The 15474-nt window shown below is 36.1% G+C and overlaps 4 protein-coding genes across 7 annotated transcripts; 3 read left to right on the forward strand and 1 right to left on the reverse strand.

Moving 5' to 3' along the window:
* LOC18612554 (translation elongation factor Ts (EF-Ts)) lies at positions 1–5025 on the forward strand. 3 transcript variants are annotated; one of them, XM_088805416.1, is made up of 9 exons: positions 1–205; positions 472–786; positions 900–1072; positions 1251–1340; positions 1894–2068; positions 2198–2382; positions 3895–4020; positions 4411–4499; positions 4736–5025. In XM_088805416.1, the coding sequence occupies exons 2-9, from the start codon at positions 492–494 to the stop codon at positions 4779–4781; spliced, it is 1179 nt and encodes a 392-aa protein (XP_088661542.1). In that variant the 5' UTR covers positions 1–205; positions 472–491; the 3' UTR covers positions 4782–5025. The 3 variants fall into 3 exon arrangements, with proteins under 3 accessions (XP_088661542.1, XP_017983473.2, XP_007049477.3); XM_018127984.2 differs by having other exon boundaries at positions 3–293; positions 412–786; XM_007049415.3 differs by having other exon boundaries at positions 3–293.
* Positions 5026–5559: 534 nt separating this feature from the next.
* Positions 5560–7068, reverse strand: LHCA3 (PSI type III chlorophyll a/b-binding protein). The gene is made up of 3 exons (XM_007049418.3): positions 6720–7068; positions 6553–6614; positions 5560–6387 (listed from the first exon to the last, which is right to left on the reverse strand). The coding sequence occupies exons 1-3, from the start codon at positions 6867–6869 to the stop codon at positions 5772–5774; spliced, it is 828 nt and encodes a 275-aa protein (XP_007049480.3). The 5' UTR covers positions 6870–7068; the 3' UTR covers positions 5560–5771.
* Positions 7069–9188: 2120 nt separating this feature from the next.
* On the forward strand, positions 9189–11478 carry RUG2 (Regulator of chromosome condensation (RCC1) family protein). The gene is made up of 4 exons (XM_007049419.3): positions 9189–9683; positions 10042–10258; positions 10393–10711; positions 10804–11478. The coding sequence occupies exons 1-4, from the start codon at positions 9340–9342 to the stop codon at positions 11286–11288; spliced, it is 1365 nt and encodes a 454-aa protein (XP_007049481.3). The 5' UTR covers positions 9189–9339; the 3' UTR covers positions 11289–11478.
* Positions 11479–12083: 605 nt separating this feature from the next.
* LOC18612557 (uncharacterized) lies at positions 12084–15278 on the forward strand. 2 transcript variants are annotated; one of them, XM_007049421.3, is made up of 6 exons: positions 12084–12371; positions 12466–12497; positions 12682–12825; positions 13373–13423; positions 14776–14840; positions 14920–15278. In XM_007049421.3, the coding sequence occupies exons 1-6, from the start codon at positions 12298–12300 to the stop codon at positions 15025–15027; spliced, it is 474 nt and encodes a 157-aa protein (XP_007049483.1). In that variant the 5' UTR covers positions 12084–12297; the 3' UTR covers positions 15028–15278. The 2 variants fall into 2 exon arrangements, with proteins under 2 accessions (XP_007049483.1, XP_007049482.1); XM_007049420.3 differs by having other exon boundaries at positions 12146–12371; positions 12640–12825.
* Positions 15279–15474: the final 196 nt, after the last annotated feature.

Here is a 15474-nt window from a genome sequence, read left to right on the forward strand (position 1 = left end):
TTAGTATTATATTCTTTTTTTTTCTTATTTATTTTTGTATTTTAACCAAAATATATTGGATACGCCCGCATCATATGGGTTCACATGGACCGAATCAGTTGGGTCTTAGCCCATTCGGTCGAGTGCTTCCCAGTTCCACCCATCTCAAGCCACGCTACGCTCAGACACTAGTCAGCACACAATTAGCAGTATAGCATAAACTGAGGTGAAGGTTTATACCTTTTAGTGTTCCATCAAAGTTTTCATTGTTAAATTTCCGCATCTTTGCAAATCCACACTCGTTTCATTCTAAGGTCAGCCTCTTTTTTCCCCCTTTTTTTTCATGTGAAGTAAAATAACAAATTGAAACTTTTTATTCATCATGTATTACTTTTAATTCTCTCTAAAACCCTTAAACCCTGATTTTAACAGGAACTTGTGGTTTTTCTACCCACTTTTGATTGGTGGCTTTTGAAATATCATTATTTACAGCAATAAATCAGTTATAGAAAATGGCTTACTTGAGAAATGCAAAGCGTCCACTTGAGATCTTATTGCACAATACAAGGCTGAGTAGTTGTGGTGGGCATGGATTCTCTACTTGGGCAACCAAAGGAACCTCCTTTGCTCATTCTTCAGATACCAAAGTCTCCAAAACTGCTTACTTCTGTTGGGTTTCAAGAAGATTAAGCTCTCAGGCATCTTCTTCTGCTGAGCAAATTAGCCTTATCAAACAACTTAGGGAAAGAACAAGTGCACCCATAAAAGATGTCAAGGCTTCTCTTGTTGATTGCAATTGGGATATTGGTATAAAATAGAAAATACCCAGTTCTTGTTTTTATCAGAATATGATTTTTTTTTTTGACCTTTTTGGGTTGGTTTATATTAATTTCTTGGATTATAATTTGGGTTGAATGCAGAGGCTGCACAGAAGGATTTAAGGAAAAGAGGAAAGGTTTTGGCCATGAAAAAGTCATCGAGGACCGCCTCTGAGGGTCTGCTTGCTCTTGCCCAGAATGAGGGCAAGGCTGCTATAGTTGAACTAAATTGCGAGACTGATTTTGTTGCAAGGAATGAAATTTTTGAGTACTTGGTTAGTGGGGGTTAATGATTCTCTTGTTACTGCAATATCTCATTTGAAGTCAGTTGTGGGAAGTTTTTTCTTTTATATTATATGAATATTTCTGATCTCTGTTACCATTTGTTGTATGACTGTTCTTATTTTGCTAGGCTTTATTGCTTGTAATTTATCAGTGTTGTCTTTTACACAGGCTTTGGCTTTAGCAAAGCAAGCTTTGTTGGTTGAGAATTCTTCCCAACAGGTTCCTGGGGTTTTTTCGTTTGGCCCGGAGTGTTTAGAGGTCAGAAGTTCCTTTAAAAGCTTATTATTTTTTCTTATTGAATCAGGATGAAATATGATGTTCATTTTTACCCTTTGGGATACCAGATCTTAGTCCATAGTTATTGTTGGGAAAAAGACATGTAATCAAAATTTAAACTTTGTTGGGGAAAAATAATTTTTCGTATGACCTCAACTAATGAACTTATCTGGCATTCTTTCAGGGGTATGCAAAAGTGGACTGTATGTAGTCATGAACGCATTGTATCTCTTCAAAATATTGTCGCTGACTTTGGTTGCTAAGTAGATTCTCTTGTTATGGTTGTCAAAAGTAATCATAGATATTTTCTTAAATTTTATTCTAAACTCTTTCTTGTTTACATATGTCATGAAATACTTATTCATGTCCCTATGAAACCAGAGAAAATAAAAGATTTGGTAGGTTAGCCTATATTATTTATGTTGGTGATTTTAATTAGAGTATATATCAAATATCTGTTTCAACCGTCCACTCTTTTGCAACTATAATTGGAATTGCACTGTCTGAAGTTGCATAATCATTCAATTTCTACCAGGACCTCAAATTTAATCTTGAACATCCAAAAATCAGTGGGGAGACAACTGTTCAAAATGCAGTTACAGAAGTGGCTGCAATGATGGGAGAGAATGTAAAACTCAGGAGGGGTTTTGTGATGTCATCATTTCCTAATGGTGTTGTTTCTGCTTACCTCCATAGAAGTCCTCAACCAGGTTTGGTTTTATGCTTCTATCCTTCCGTTGCTTGGTAGACAACATGCATTAATGCTTGCCCACACAGATATAGAATGCATTTCTCTCCATCTTTTGACCTGTTATCTTAATTATTTTATATAAATGTAGGTTTGGGTCGAATTGCTGGAATTTTATCTCTTGAAGTAGAGAATGGGATTTCTCAATTGAATGCCCTTCAGAAGGTTGGCTCAGAGCTAGCAATGCATATTGTGGCAACAAAGCCATTATTCTTGGCAAAGGAATTTGTAACCTCTGATGCACTTAATAATGAACGTGAGATTTTAAGGTCTCAGGTACCTGTAATTCCAGTCTTAGTTGCAGTTATTGTTAGTATTTTTTTGAATCCCATTATATCATGGATGCCAGACTTATAGTTTTTCTTTTACATGATTTCCTTCTTTCCTTGTTGAAGCATCTGGCATGGATAATTTCTTTTCTTTTAATTTCGTGAGGATAATTCATTGTTTAACATGTTGCATAATTGATGGATATATACTAGATTTGGACATGGGGAATATTGGGGAATAGTAGTTGCTTGGTATCAAACCCAAGCTAAAATGGCTTGCATGGTCCTGGTTACCACCAGGCCAAGCAGTGGAAGGTGGATAAATTCATGCCTTTACGTGTTGCATAATTGATGGAAATCTACTAGATTGGAGGAAGCGAGGAAAGACTATGTCACCTTGCAGTCTCTTGATCTAGTGCTAAGCAGTCAGAGAAAACATACTCATTCAGTTGGTATAGTTCGGAATTGGATAAAGACATCACAATCTTTCATGCAGTCTTTGAATGCTAACAAGGAGAGGACCAGAAAGTCATTGTTAGTGTGGTTATTAAACTTGGACTAGCAATTACGGCTGGTACCACTGCTCTGAAGTCCATGTCTGGAACTGGTCTGTGCTCTACTTTAGGACAGAACTGTGAAAGACCTGGTCGAAGTTGGTCATACTTGTAAACCTGACCTGAAAAAGATCCAGATGGGAAAACCAGTTTGACTCTTCTGCAATTGTGTAGCTTAAAGTCACATGAGTGACTTGGGCAGGAATTGAACCCTGGTCATGTGTGGTACTGGATAAAACCTTTTCACTAGGTCTTGTTCCAGTGTAGGTTGCAACTTACAAGTTAAAGAGTGGATTTTTGTATATTATTAAGTATTTTAATTAGTAGGCAATGCATTAGTGCATAATATTTGTTTATTTATCGGTTTCACCCATTGACCATCAGGCTGAACTGGTGACTCAACCCCACCAAAATCCTTTACAGGGTTAATAATGAGAATGAGTTTTAATAGCTATGATTTCTGTGCTTTTATGTCTTTGACGAAGGTCAGTAATCCCTCCTCCAAAATGAGAAAGAGGGTTTTATTGCAGGTCTAGAGAAGATTTTTGTTCAATAGAATGTGTTGGTTGTAAATGAGCCACAACGAAAGAAATAGATTTATGTTGTTGATCCCATCTAGTAGTTTGGTTTACTTGTGGAATCATTTAACATATAATATATTATTCTTCCTTTTTTGTCATTTGATGGTTGAGTTTACGTATGTATGGGATATCTTTCTCCTATTTCCTAGTGTGATAAATGTCATTTGGAATCAATAGCAATGTACATATATAAAGCCTCAGAAGGTACAAAACCTTCTATCAGCCTAGGCCCTGGTTGTTGTTGGATGGCATGGTTTTTACCAATGGAAAAATAATTCTTTGGAAGTAGTTTTAACTTTTATATTGATGAAACATGTACAATGTAATGTAACTATACAATCTTAATTTATTTTCTAGGTTTACCAATTGATTTTTTTATGTCAGGCCGAAAGTACTGGTAAGTCTCAGATGGCCATAGAGAAAATGGTTGAAGGTCGTCTGCGTAAATACTTCGAGGAGGTTGTTCTTATGGAGCAAAAGTATTTCTTAAATGACTCTCTAAGTATAAAGGTACGTCTGGTTCCCTCTGTTTTATTTTAAACTTAAACTTCCCTACTGATTTGAACATAGCTGTGCCTCATTTCTTCATGGGATTGGGAGCTCCAGAGGGCTAAAGAGGTATTAGTTTAGAAAGTTGAGGCTGTCGGAATTAGCATTCCTTAGGACTTAGTACCTATTAGTTGTTGGTGCACTTATTTCAGTATGGTGCCACTTCTGCCAACCTATGGAGAATAGACTGTAGTTACTTGCTGCAATGTTCTGCCTGTATCCCCACATAGATACTTTTGTGAGTGTGAAGATTTGTTTGCTTTAAAATGCTTGTTGACTAGGCATATCTATGCATGTGCATGTGATTTAGAAAAGTATAATAGTTGATTAAAACTTTATACCCTGCTCCAGACAATTTTGGATAATCTATCAAAGGAAGTCGGCTCAACTGTGAAGATTGGGAACTTTTTCAGAATGGAAGTTGGAGAAGGAATTCAAAGGTATAGCCATAGCATTTATGCTATTTTCATGTGATAATGTTCTTTTAATAGTAATGTTATTTTTGTTTATTTGTGTGGGTGAGTGAGTGCGAGTGTGTTTGTGTGATTTTTTGGGAAGGTTTGGAGAAAAGGGGGGGCAATGAGGGGGCTATATCAGCTGCTCACTATATTATTCCTGCAATAATTTTGCTAATTCAGGGGATTATACTATGTACATGACTATTTTCAATTTTCAGGCTAGAAGCGTCAAGTACGGAAGAACCTGTTGCTCAGGCTGTTTAGTTAAAGAGGTAGGTCCATAATTTCATCTCTGAACTGGGGGCAGAGGGTTTAACCCTGAAGCAGTTATCATATTTTACTTTTCTCCTGATTTTGAAGATCTCAATGTGCCTTCCTCTGTACAGACCTGTTCATTCCTGTAATGACTATGGGGGCATTTTCCTGTAATTATATATGCTTAAGAAGCGTTATTATTTTCTTGATGACATCAAATGCTCTTTATTTTTGTTTTAGTTCCTTCTGAACATTCTTGATTTGACTGAATAATTGCCTCTTTTACTCCAAAACAATAGCAGAATAATTAGGACTATCCTATTTCCAGTATGTAGATAGGAAATGTTAATGTTCTCTCCCACATCGTTATGTGAATTTTCTTTGGTCAAAGGTGATGGAGGAAAATGAACCTTAATAGGGTATGAGAATTGCTCCGCAGCTTGCTGTTTATATCAGAAGAAAGTGCTATCCGTTGAATTGAACAGAAACGCTGGAAGCAGTTCTCTATTGTTCAAATTCTCTTTTAATATTTTGCACAGCTGATCTCCGGAACGATAAATGCATAATATGATGAAAGATGTTCTTTTTCCCTGTTTTGCAAGATGAAAGAAAAATATATAATTGTACTTTTTTTGCTATATACCTGAATAATGATGTTTTGCAATCGGGGGATTTTCCTCTTTCCAGGATGCAAGCAGTAATCATTAAAAAAATCGGCTGCCTAATGTCTATGCTTTCTTTCTTTGTAATGAAAACTTGAAGAAAGGATTTTCATTTCATCCCATAGTTTAGATAAATGAAAAGATATAGATATATCATTCAGTAACAGAGATGAAAAGGATACTGATGATACAGAGGCTTTAACAACTCTATTTCAGTTTGTTTCTCACAGATGACAAAATAAATTTTCACATGTTACAAAGAGATCAAGAAAGGACAAGAACGAGAGAGGAGGTGGAGCTTGGATAGTTCCATGCAACAACAAAACATGCACTTTATCTAATGGAACTTAAGGTTGGTCAAGATATTGTTGTTGAAAGGGTCAGCCAAGTGATCCAGGAGGTTCTGGTATGGCCCTACTCCCGTCACAAGCCCTTGGATAAAGTAACCCACGATTGCCATCATTGCCAATCTCCCATTCTTCACCTCTTTCAGCTTCAAATCCTTCAATGACTTCTCATCTTTTCCGAGTCCAAGTGGGTTAAAGATTGGTCCTCCTGGGTATGCAGGCTCTCCAGACCCTCCAAGATATTTCTCGAATCCCAAGAAATACTGTCTTCCCATGGAACCTGGGTTGGCCCAGTCTTGGAATCTTCTGTGCTCCGCAAATCCCATGAGTGCCATCTCGAACACAAACAAAGTGTAAGGGTCTGCCCAGTAGTTGTATGTTCCTGCTGGTGGGATCACACCAGTACTGAACCAAGGGAGGGCTGTTTCTGGAGGAATCAGTCCAAGCTTCCCAAGTATTTCAGGGGCAATGGCTCCAATTGCACCCAACATGGCATAACGGCCGTTGATGACCTCACCATAGGCTAGCCATCTGGGCTCAATGAAGCCTCCTGGACCTTCAGGGTCAGAAAGTCCCAATGGGTCGAATCCATAGTCACCTGGAAGGCTGTAGAATTGACAGGAGAAAATTTGAAAAATTAGAACACCTGATCTAGATGTCAATGCTCGAGAAAAAGAGTAACCTATCAGTATAGCAAAATGCCAACAAAAATCTCAGGTGAAAACAGCATCAGGGTTCTGCCGTAAATTGATTGCATCTGTTTATTTTTACCTGCCATCCAAGTATGAAAGGCTTTGTTTAGATGCAAACCACAAGGGTCTGTCCGCTCCTTGCTGAAAATGCCACATTAACGGAGTAATCAGAACCTAATTAAGTAAAAACAACCAAGAAAAAGACCAACATGACTGTATATGGCGAGATTATGGGAAGAATGAGACCTTGACAGGAGGAGTAGAAGCTGCCCGAACGACAAATGATCCCTTCCTTGAAGAACCAATTGGGGATTGGAGTGGTCTAGCTCCTAGAATCTGCCTGGCAGTCTCCACCGAGGGGGTAAGAGATGATGATAGGAGTGCTTGTGTTGCCATGTTTCTTTACAACAAACTTTGCCTTAGGCCTTTTTGGTGTGATGGGAAACTCTGCCAAAGGGTAGTCTGACGCTCGCCTTCAATGAAACAAGGCAGGAAATAAGGGCCAACCTAAGCCACTACTTGCGGGCTTGAAATCCTGGTGGACGAAATGAGAGCCCAAGCTACTCTCGAGATTAGGTTGGAATCTGTTTGTCCAACAAGGAGTCAGCACGTAGATTGATTAACTGGATAAAGAGATATTGCCCGATGACAGTAACTGACAGCAGAAACTCCAATGCCACATGGCTGGCTCTTAACCATTACTCTTTCCCTGGTTGATTCTCAGGTCTCAAAAAAATCTGGATATTATTAGATTAGTAGTATGGCCCCTAAGCCTAGGGGAAGGTTACTTGAATCAAGTTCTGTTGACACATAGATTTTGCTCCAAGTGCTATTATGCTAATGAAGCTTTTATAGCATGTTTGATTGGAGAAATGACTAAGTCATTCTTCTTTTATTCTTAAGGAATTTTGATTTTTTAGTTTAGTTGAAAAATATCTAAAAAATAGTCATTCTTATAAAATGACTATTCTCTAAAATCTTTTAAAATCAAATAATAGCTAATACCACCCTCCTCATGGTATTAGCTATTTCATGATTGAAGAATAAATTTAAAAATTGATAAAGATAAAAATACCCCTTACAAATTTAAAAAATTACAATTTTATTTATATAAAATATTATTTTTCTCTCTCTCCTCTTTCTCTCACTTGATTTCAACTTTTAATAAAATATTAATATTTTAAAATAAATTATAAATTATTCCTATTTAAAAACAAAATAAATTAAAAATAAATAAATATAATATCATTTAAATTATATAAACAATATTAATAATTAAATCATCAATTATTAATATTTTAAATAAATTACCAATTATTAATATTTAAAAACTAAAATAAAATAAAATAAAAAATTAATCATAATAATATTTAAATTAAATAAAATATTAATATTTAAAATATCTATAATTAATATTTTAAATAAATAATCAATTATTAATTTTCAAAAATGAAATAAAATAAAATAAAATAATTGATCATAATAATATTTAAATTAAATAAAATATTAATATTTTTAAAATATAAATAATTAAATTATAAATAAATATTAATATTGAAATTATCAATTAATAATATTTAAAAATAAAATAAAAATTAATCATAATAATATTTTAAATTAAATAAAATATTAATATTTAAATTATTAATTATTAATATTTTAATTAAATTTTAGATTATTAATATTTAAAAAATCTAATAAAAATAATATGTCATATAAATAATAAAATGTGTTTTTGTCTTTTTATTTTCTATTCTTTTCTTATTCAAAAATTATTGTTACCAATCAAATATTATAATAAGTCATAATAATTATTCATGTCTTATTCCCTTTGTCATGCCAAACTAAGTAATAACTATTCTATTATATTCTCATATCATTCTATTCTCACATAATAACTATTCTATTCCATTTCTGTCTATTCCACTAACCAAACGTACCATTAGTAACTCAGTCCAGGGTCCAGCACATAGTTTGGCATCACACATATTTTGACTTTGTATAAGTTTTTACTAGTTATGAGGACAAGAATTGTATTTTTTTTTTTGAAAGGCAGAGGACAAGAATTGTATTATTGTCCAAAGTCGTATCTCTGTTAGAGATATAGTATTTTCTTTTTGTACATAATTCAAGGTCAGTACCCACATTTTTAACTTAAAAAATCTTACTTGTGAATTCAAAATTTATTTTCGTTCTTGCTTATGTATAATCGTGACGTTTTACTCTATTTAATTGTGTAATTTTTTTTATAATAACTCTTTTATTCATAAAGAAGAGAAATTCACCCTAATTTAAATTTACTTCAACTTTGATACTTCTTATGATACTTCTTAGGTACGTGAAATGTCAAAAAAGACAGAGAGTATTTTCACTTCTAGCATCTTTCTATTTGTCACTATGCATTTCTCCTACTCATTGCTAGATTCAATTTATGATACATGAGAGAAAGAGAAAAACTAAACTAGCATTATTCCATTATTCAATAGAGAAATTATTTACTACCATTTTATAATTTATTCTAAAGTACTACTATATCTTCTAATAATTTAATGTAAAATTAAAATTCAAATTAAAATGAATTTCATTTAAAGTCACTATTTCATGAATCTTACGTCAGCCCAAATTTGGATTAAAAAATAATTTTACCATCGAAAAATTAGATGCATCAATATAAAAGTCCCATTAAAATTTAAATAAAATACCATAAAGAAAAAAAAACCAATTAGTAATAGTTAATCGTCTTCTCTTAGATCCAACTAAACCGAAGTCCATAACCGACCCAATTTCGCACTGGGTCAACCCATCAGCTCATGTCCCAAGTTTACAATGGCGGATCCGCCATTGCCAACGCGCTCACAAAGTGAAGATGCACTTAACGCGATTCTTATGGAGGCATCATCTAAGGAATAAAACGGCAGTTGCAGTTCCAATTAAAGGCTTATTGGCTCAGATTACTGCTAATAAACCAAGATGGATGAGTACGGTGATGAGCTTTGGTGACGGAGCCCAGGGGGCGTTGGGTCTACCCAATTTGGAGACGGGTCCCGGAGGAGACGCTTACGAGCCCACCCGGATCCCCGGTCTCCCTTCCGATATCACCAGCATCAGCGCAGGTCATTATCACTCGCTCGCTATTGATTCTCGCGGTGGACTCTGGGCTTGGGGACGTAACCAGGAGGCTCAGCTGGGTCGTGATCCACTTGCTCCGAGGTCAGTTGAATAAAATGTTGATTTTCTCATTTACTCGGTTTTTAATTTGTTGGGAAAATTTGTTTTTGATTCCTACTTGAGTATTTATAATGTCAAAGCTAGGTTAACATTGTTCGAGCAATGAACTAAAACTTCTATGCTAAATTTGTAAATGTGTTTTTGCATGTTGGAATTAAATTCAACCTAGTTCTCAAATCAATATTCCTTAAGGGTGATCAATGTTTTTAATTATTGTGAAACTTCAGCCTAGAAAGTTTTTTGTTCCTGGATAGAAAGTTTTATTAGGGATGCACATGGGGTTGAATGAATTATCCTAATGTAAAATGGTTAATTGTTGTTTGCTTTTGATTGTGAGCAGAGATTCATGGAATGATCCAAAGAGAGTGGAAGGTTTGGGTCTTGTGAATGTTTGTGCTGCTTTTGCATCTGGTGTCGTTTCTGCCGCTGTTGGCGATGATGGTTCTGTGTGGGTATGGGGAAAGTCTAAGCGGGGACAGCTTGGTCTTGGAAAGGGTATCACTGAGGCTGTGGTACCTCGCAGAGTTGAAGCACTTGCAGGAGAAAAGATAGTCAAGGTGGGCTCCTAAAATTTTAAGGTAGATTAATCTAGTGCCATAATTTCATACTTTTGCTAGTTTGCTTGAGCTTGAGCTTCAAACATACGTTATCAAATAAGAAGGAAATTCCATGGTTGCATTTTCTTTGACAGGTTTCATTTGGTTGGGGGCATGCTCTTGCACAGACAGAGGATGGAAAGTTGTTGGGCTGGGGTTATTCAGCTGATGGAAGGATAGGAAAGGTTGGGGAAGCTTTGGAGGTGTCTCTGCTGGACTCAAATGCAAATACATCTATGAATAACAAACAGTTTTCAGGTTCGGGACTGAATGTTGCTGAGAAAACGGTTTTAGAAGGAATGGAGAAGGAGAAAGACATGCCGATCATTTGGGAACCTCGATTGGTTGAAGAACTGCAAGGGGCAGAAGTCAAAGACATTGTATGTGGGCTTGACCATTCCTTGGTTCTTTGCCGTAAGTAACAGTTAGTGCAGATTCATGAGCGATTGTGCATGATGTGGAGATGTTGACTTGCATCTTTGTTAATTTTGAGTGTTTATTTTCAGGTAATGGCACTTTGTTGAGCTCTGGAAGCAACGTATATGGTCAACTGGGCAGAGTCAGACAGGATTTGGGAATGTTACCGGTTGATCTAAGCTTCCATGTTTTGGGTGTAGCATCTGGTCTTGGTCATTCCTTGGCAATTTGTGAGGTTGCATCGTTGGATATTGAAGGTGGTGGAAAGAGCATTGTCTCATGGGGCTGGAACCGAAGTTCACAATTAGGTAGGGCAGGACCAGAGAATCTACCATCAGCTATTGAGGAATTGGAAGGGGAAACACCTGTGGCAGTGTCAGGAGGACGGGTGCATTCTATTGCTCTGACATCTAAGGGGCAGGTGTGGGTTTGGGGCTGTGGTAAGAATGGCAGGCTTGGGTTAGGAAGCTCCAGCGATGAAGCTGAGCCAATCCTGCTTGATTATTTAGAAGATTTTGAAGTTGTACAAGCCGTGTCAGGTTTTGATCATAACCTGATCCTGATAGCTGATTGATGTAACTAAAACATGGTGGCCGGGAGTTTCACAGTCTATTCAACTCCCGAGTTCATCTAGTTGAGTGGGATGCTTGATGATTCTAAGTAGTTTCAGTTTCTAACTGAATAAAGTGTGCTTAATATACTGAACTTTGAACTGTGAGCATTAAACTAAACTATATGTTGAACAAGCTCATCGATAAAGAAAAGGATAAGGAGGGAAAGATTATCTTGAACATCCAAACCCATGCCCTATCTATGCAAAGAAAGTATTTTGTATTCGGATGTTGAATAATTTTTTTGATTGACGAAAATAGATGTTCATACTCATTATATTTTAAAGTATCTTTCGTCATGTTAAATAATTTTTAATTAATTATTATGTAAATGATATTTACAATTGTATGTAGTAATATCATATAATGATAGATATTGGTAAAATTTTTTGTTTACAAAAATATACATATTTGTTCATTATATTTTTAAATTGTCATTTCAAATATTTTATTATTATTAAGTTGACTCTAATTTGTGAATATATAAAAATTTTAATTGCATCGACGATTTTCATTAACAAGTATTCTTCTTAATTCTAATAATATTGAATATTTTATATATTAATATTAAAAAATTTCAATTTATATATAATTGAAACATTAGTTGTGTTCATTTGTTTAAAATTAACTTTATATTGTTAAAATATAATTATTATTTAAAAATAAATAAATAAATAAAATAATTATTCACTTTAAATACACGCGATAATAAAAATTAGTTTAATTAAACTGAAACTAAACAACGCAGAGAGAAAAGAAGGGGTGGAGGAGAAAGGGTTGGAAACGGGGCGTTTTGTGAGGAGTCGATTTAATAAATTAAACACGCTATTGGACCAAAATTAAGACCGGCGAATCAAACTCCGGACTCCGCGGTCCGCAGCCTGCAGTCTGCACGCAGCGGTATAATAGGAAGAGAAATAAAGAGAGCGTGTTCTTGATATCTTTGAAGCAGAGGAAGGAAAGGAGAGGAGGATGTTGGAAAACCCTGCACCAACCGCACCCGATTCCGCCCCTGCAATCAAGCGCTACGTTCCTGCTAATCAACGGTAATCTCTCCTCCCTAAAGATCTCCCCACTCCTCTCTTTCTATAATTTCTACCAACTTGATTCTTTCTTTTATGTTTTGCCTCAAAATTGCAGAAATCGTTCTCTTGGCCGCCGTAAATCTGGAGGTCAGTTTCTTCATCAATTCACTCTTTTTGATCATTCCTTTTTATTTCCACTGATTTTTCGATAATCGAATTAACAAATGCTGTTCATTTATAAATAATTAAATAAATATATGGTAGACTGAGTTTTAATTAAATCTTGCAGATTGGTTTGATTCCACTAACAATGTTTATGGGAATGATTCAGAGAAGAGTCAAGCTGTCACATCGAGAAATTATCCAGTCGGGGATGCTGGGAGCAGTTCTTTCCTGAATGAAGACCACCCTCGTCCTGGTTTAATAGCTTTAGAAGGCTGTTCTGGAAGTGAAGCTTCTCGACTTTTAAGCAATCGTATGTTATCTACACAGCCGGTTACTCAAAATGATAATTGTATACTTTCTTAAGAATTTATAGGGACTGCCTTTTTTCTGTTTTCCACCAACATGCTTATTTTATTGGGTGCTTGTCTCGGTAGAGTTATTGTTTTTATCGTGTATTGGTCTGTTCAAATGCATCATTTGAGTTATCCTATATACAACTGAAAGGAGGGGCGAGGGCCTCTTTTCTTGGGTGGGTTGTGGATTGGGGTTGCTGGAAGCAGAAGAGGAGGTTGGCGATATGATTGATTCAGAATACAGGATTCTTGTGCTTAAGCCTAATAAATTGTACGAGACTGACCTCAGTTGATGTGCCTTTTTGGGTGTATTAGGTTAAGTGGTGAAGGGCAAGGAGCATTTGTGGGGCTTAGCTTCAATTGTCACTCCCTTCCTCCCTTCGCCACTGGTTCTTACTTGTTTGATAAATATGACCCTTGTTTGGTACTAGTAACTGTTTCTAAGGATCAATTGATGCAATCATATGACTGATCTACATTCATTATTTATCTCTGGAAATGCAGGTTGGGCAGCTGCCATGCATCGTTGCCATGATACATCAATTGACTTGTCTGGTGAGTAGAAGAACAGGAACTTATAGAATTTCCCGTTTTGTATTTGATTTGATTGGCTTGTTCTCCCTTACTGTGGGCAAGAATTTGCATATCTCATAAGCATGATAAAAGGTGCATATTTCTTAGTGATCTGATGTGGTATGCTAGAATTGGGTTGGGTAGACTGCTATGGTTAGTAAGAATGCTTTGAGAAAATTAATAAAGGGCGTTTGTTGCTAGAGACCTTCTACTGTAGGTCTGTACATGTCAGTAACACTCCTGGCCCCAGAAGAAAAGCGGGGGGGGGGGGGGGGGGGGGGGGTGTTGTGGAGCAAGTTAAGTTGGGGTGTGTCTCGTTCTATATGAAATTAAGTGATCATGATCTATTCTATCTTGTTGCATTCTACATGTATTTTGGCAGATTTTGGAATCTAATTTCCATCTCTGGAGATTATCTGGAGTGATGAGCAAAAGTAGACGGCTTCTTACAAAATTGGAAAGTCTGCATTCTTTTTATTAACTTTGCACTGATCTGCAATTGTTGCAGCAAAATTTCTGCAATAGTTGGGATCAGGAAAAATATGCTGGTTGTTAGATATTTATTTCCAAAATTAAGCAGAAAAGAAATTTAGGCAAAAAGAAGTATAATTATGGTTGTTCATGGCTTGTGGCAGTCGAATTTTCAAAAATTAAGGCATCCTTATCGTAGTAGTGATTATCAGTTTCTTTTTACTGGGTGGTTGAAGTTGATTTCTCTGGCTGAGTTTACAACAGTGGCCTGTAATTGCTAACTCTGAGATAATTTCATCGTTGGGGAATGAGCCAACCATCCCCATGAAGATTGGGTGCTGTAGGCTGACAACTAGTGAATATATAAGTCAAGTTGAAAGGATTGGAAGGAGGGAATGAATAGGTTATGGACCAACATTTTGACATCATCATTGAAGATGTCCAATGAATGTGAGATATTTGGTGGATCAATTTGGGCTCTAAGTTAATTTATGCTCTAGGACAACCAGTGGGAATTGAGCTATCCTAATGGATAAATCATCATTTTTCTATGAACTCTGCTGTTATATCTTTAAAGGTTCCTCATCCTGAGCATGGGTTATGAATCTTCTTTAAACAATTCCACCACCATTCTGTTTCACTGCATGTTACCAGTAAGATATTAAACAAAGTTACTGATGAGCTAAAAGTTGCTCTTTTCTTTTAGATTTTATGGTAGTGAGCAGTTCTGAGGTTGTTGTGAGTTGTTTATGGTATTGGTACTGTCATTCTTTTGTGTTGGTGTATATTTTCTTCTGCATTCATTACTTGTGAGCTAAAAGATCAGACTAGATAGTTATTTGCTGTGGTTTTCCTTGTTTCAGAAAGACCAGTTCTGTACTCTGGAAGTAGTGATTCAGCCTGGAGGAATTTCAGACTTCCACATCAGGTATTCATCCCTCCCCTCTTCCCCATCTCTTCTTATCACGACTCTGTTTCTCTTATGCATTTGGCTTGATTTTCCTTAGATGATGTCTTCAACAAACAGTATCGGACCTTCACCTGGCTCACAGATGGATTTCTTGGGTGAACTTCGTCGTGCAATTCGCAATGCTAATGCCAATTCTGACAACTAGCGACTGACAAAGAGCAGACATTGGTTGATATGGACTTATGAAGTACTGTTTTTATGGGCTTTGTGCTTGAAGTACCTGTTGTATGTGTTCATTAATTACTCAAAAAATGCTACTTGTTCGGGCCATCATGTCATTTACTGTAAAGCATGGTCCAGGCATTTGCGTATGGCCTGGTCCTTGGGCATGTAATTTAGATGAAAACCTTATGAGCTCTGTTAGTAATACAATGTTCTATAGTTTTTACTTCGGAACCTTAGAGGAACTTCTTTTATCTCTTTAGTGTTGCCGGCTTATCCTTGATTGGACTTGCACGGTTTTTGATGGATGCAAATCTCTCTTAGTAAAGGTGGGCTAATAAAACTGAGGATCCGTATCTGTGTTTTATGGGGGAGTGAGCGTTACTATGAACCGGAGTCCTGCTGTTTAACCAGAAATTAAAGCTGCAGT

The sequence above is a fragment of the Theobroma cacao genome, chromosome 1, assembly GCF_053813885.1.
Source record: "Theobroma cacao isolate CCN51 chromosome 1, ASM5381388v1, whole genome shotgun sequence".
NCBI classification, from domain to species: domain Eukaryota; kingdom Viridiplantae; phylum Streptophyta; class Magnoliopsida; order Malvales; family Malvaceae; genus Theobroma; species Theobroma cacao.

Bases quoted from the DNA above. Each gene is read 5' to 3' on its own strand.
- LOC18612554 (XM_088805416.1), top strand. From the start codon at position 492: ATGGCTTACTTGAGAAATGCAAAGCGTCCACTTGAGATCTTATTGCAC. The intron at 2,069-2,197 runs GTTTGGTTTTAT...ATATAAATGTAG, and splicing joins CCATAGAAGTCCTCAACCAG to GTTTGGGTCGAATTGCTGGA. The intron at 4,500-4,735 runs GTATAGCCATAG...TTCAATTTTCAG, and splicing joins GTTGGAGAAGGAATTCAAAG to GCTAGAAGCGTCAAGTACGG.
- LHCA3 (XM_007049418.3), bottom strand. From the start codon at position 6,869: ATGGCAACACAAGCACTCCTATCATCATCTCTTACCCCCTCGGTGGAG. The intron at 6,615-6,719 runs GTCTCATTCTTC...TGGCATTTTCAG, and splicing joins CTTCTACTCCTCCTGTCAAG to CAAGGAGCGGACAGACCCTT. The intron at 6,388-6,552 runs GTAAAAATAAAC...TCAATTCTACAG, and splicing joins CTTTCATACTTGGATGGCAG to CCTTCCAGGTGACTATGGAT.
- RUG2 (XM_007049419.3), top strand. From the start codon at position 9,340: ATGCACTTAACGCGATTCTTATGGAGGCATCATCTAAGGAATAAAACG. The intron at 9,684-10,041 runs GTCAGTTGAATA...GATTGTGAGCAG, and splicing joins CGTGATCCACTTGCTCCGAG to AGATTCATGGAATGATCCAA. The intron at 10,712-10,803 runs GTAAGTAACAGT...GTTTATTTTCAG, and splicing joins CCATTCCTTGGTTCTTTGCC to GTAATGGCACTTTGTTGAGC.
- LOC18612557 (XM_007049420.3), top strand. From the start codon at position 12,298: ATGTTGGAAAACCCTGCACCAACCGCACCCGATTCCGCCCCTGCAATC. The intron at 12,372-12,465 runs GTAATCTCTCCT...TCAAAATTGCAG, and splicing joins TACGTTCCTGCTAATCAACG to AAATCGTTCTCTTGGCCGCC. The intron at 12,498-12,639 runs GTCAGTTTCTTC...TAAATCTTGCAG, and splicing joins TGGCCGCCGTAAATCTGGAG to ATTGGTTTGATTCCACTAAC.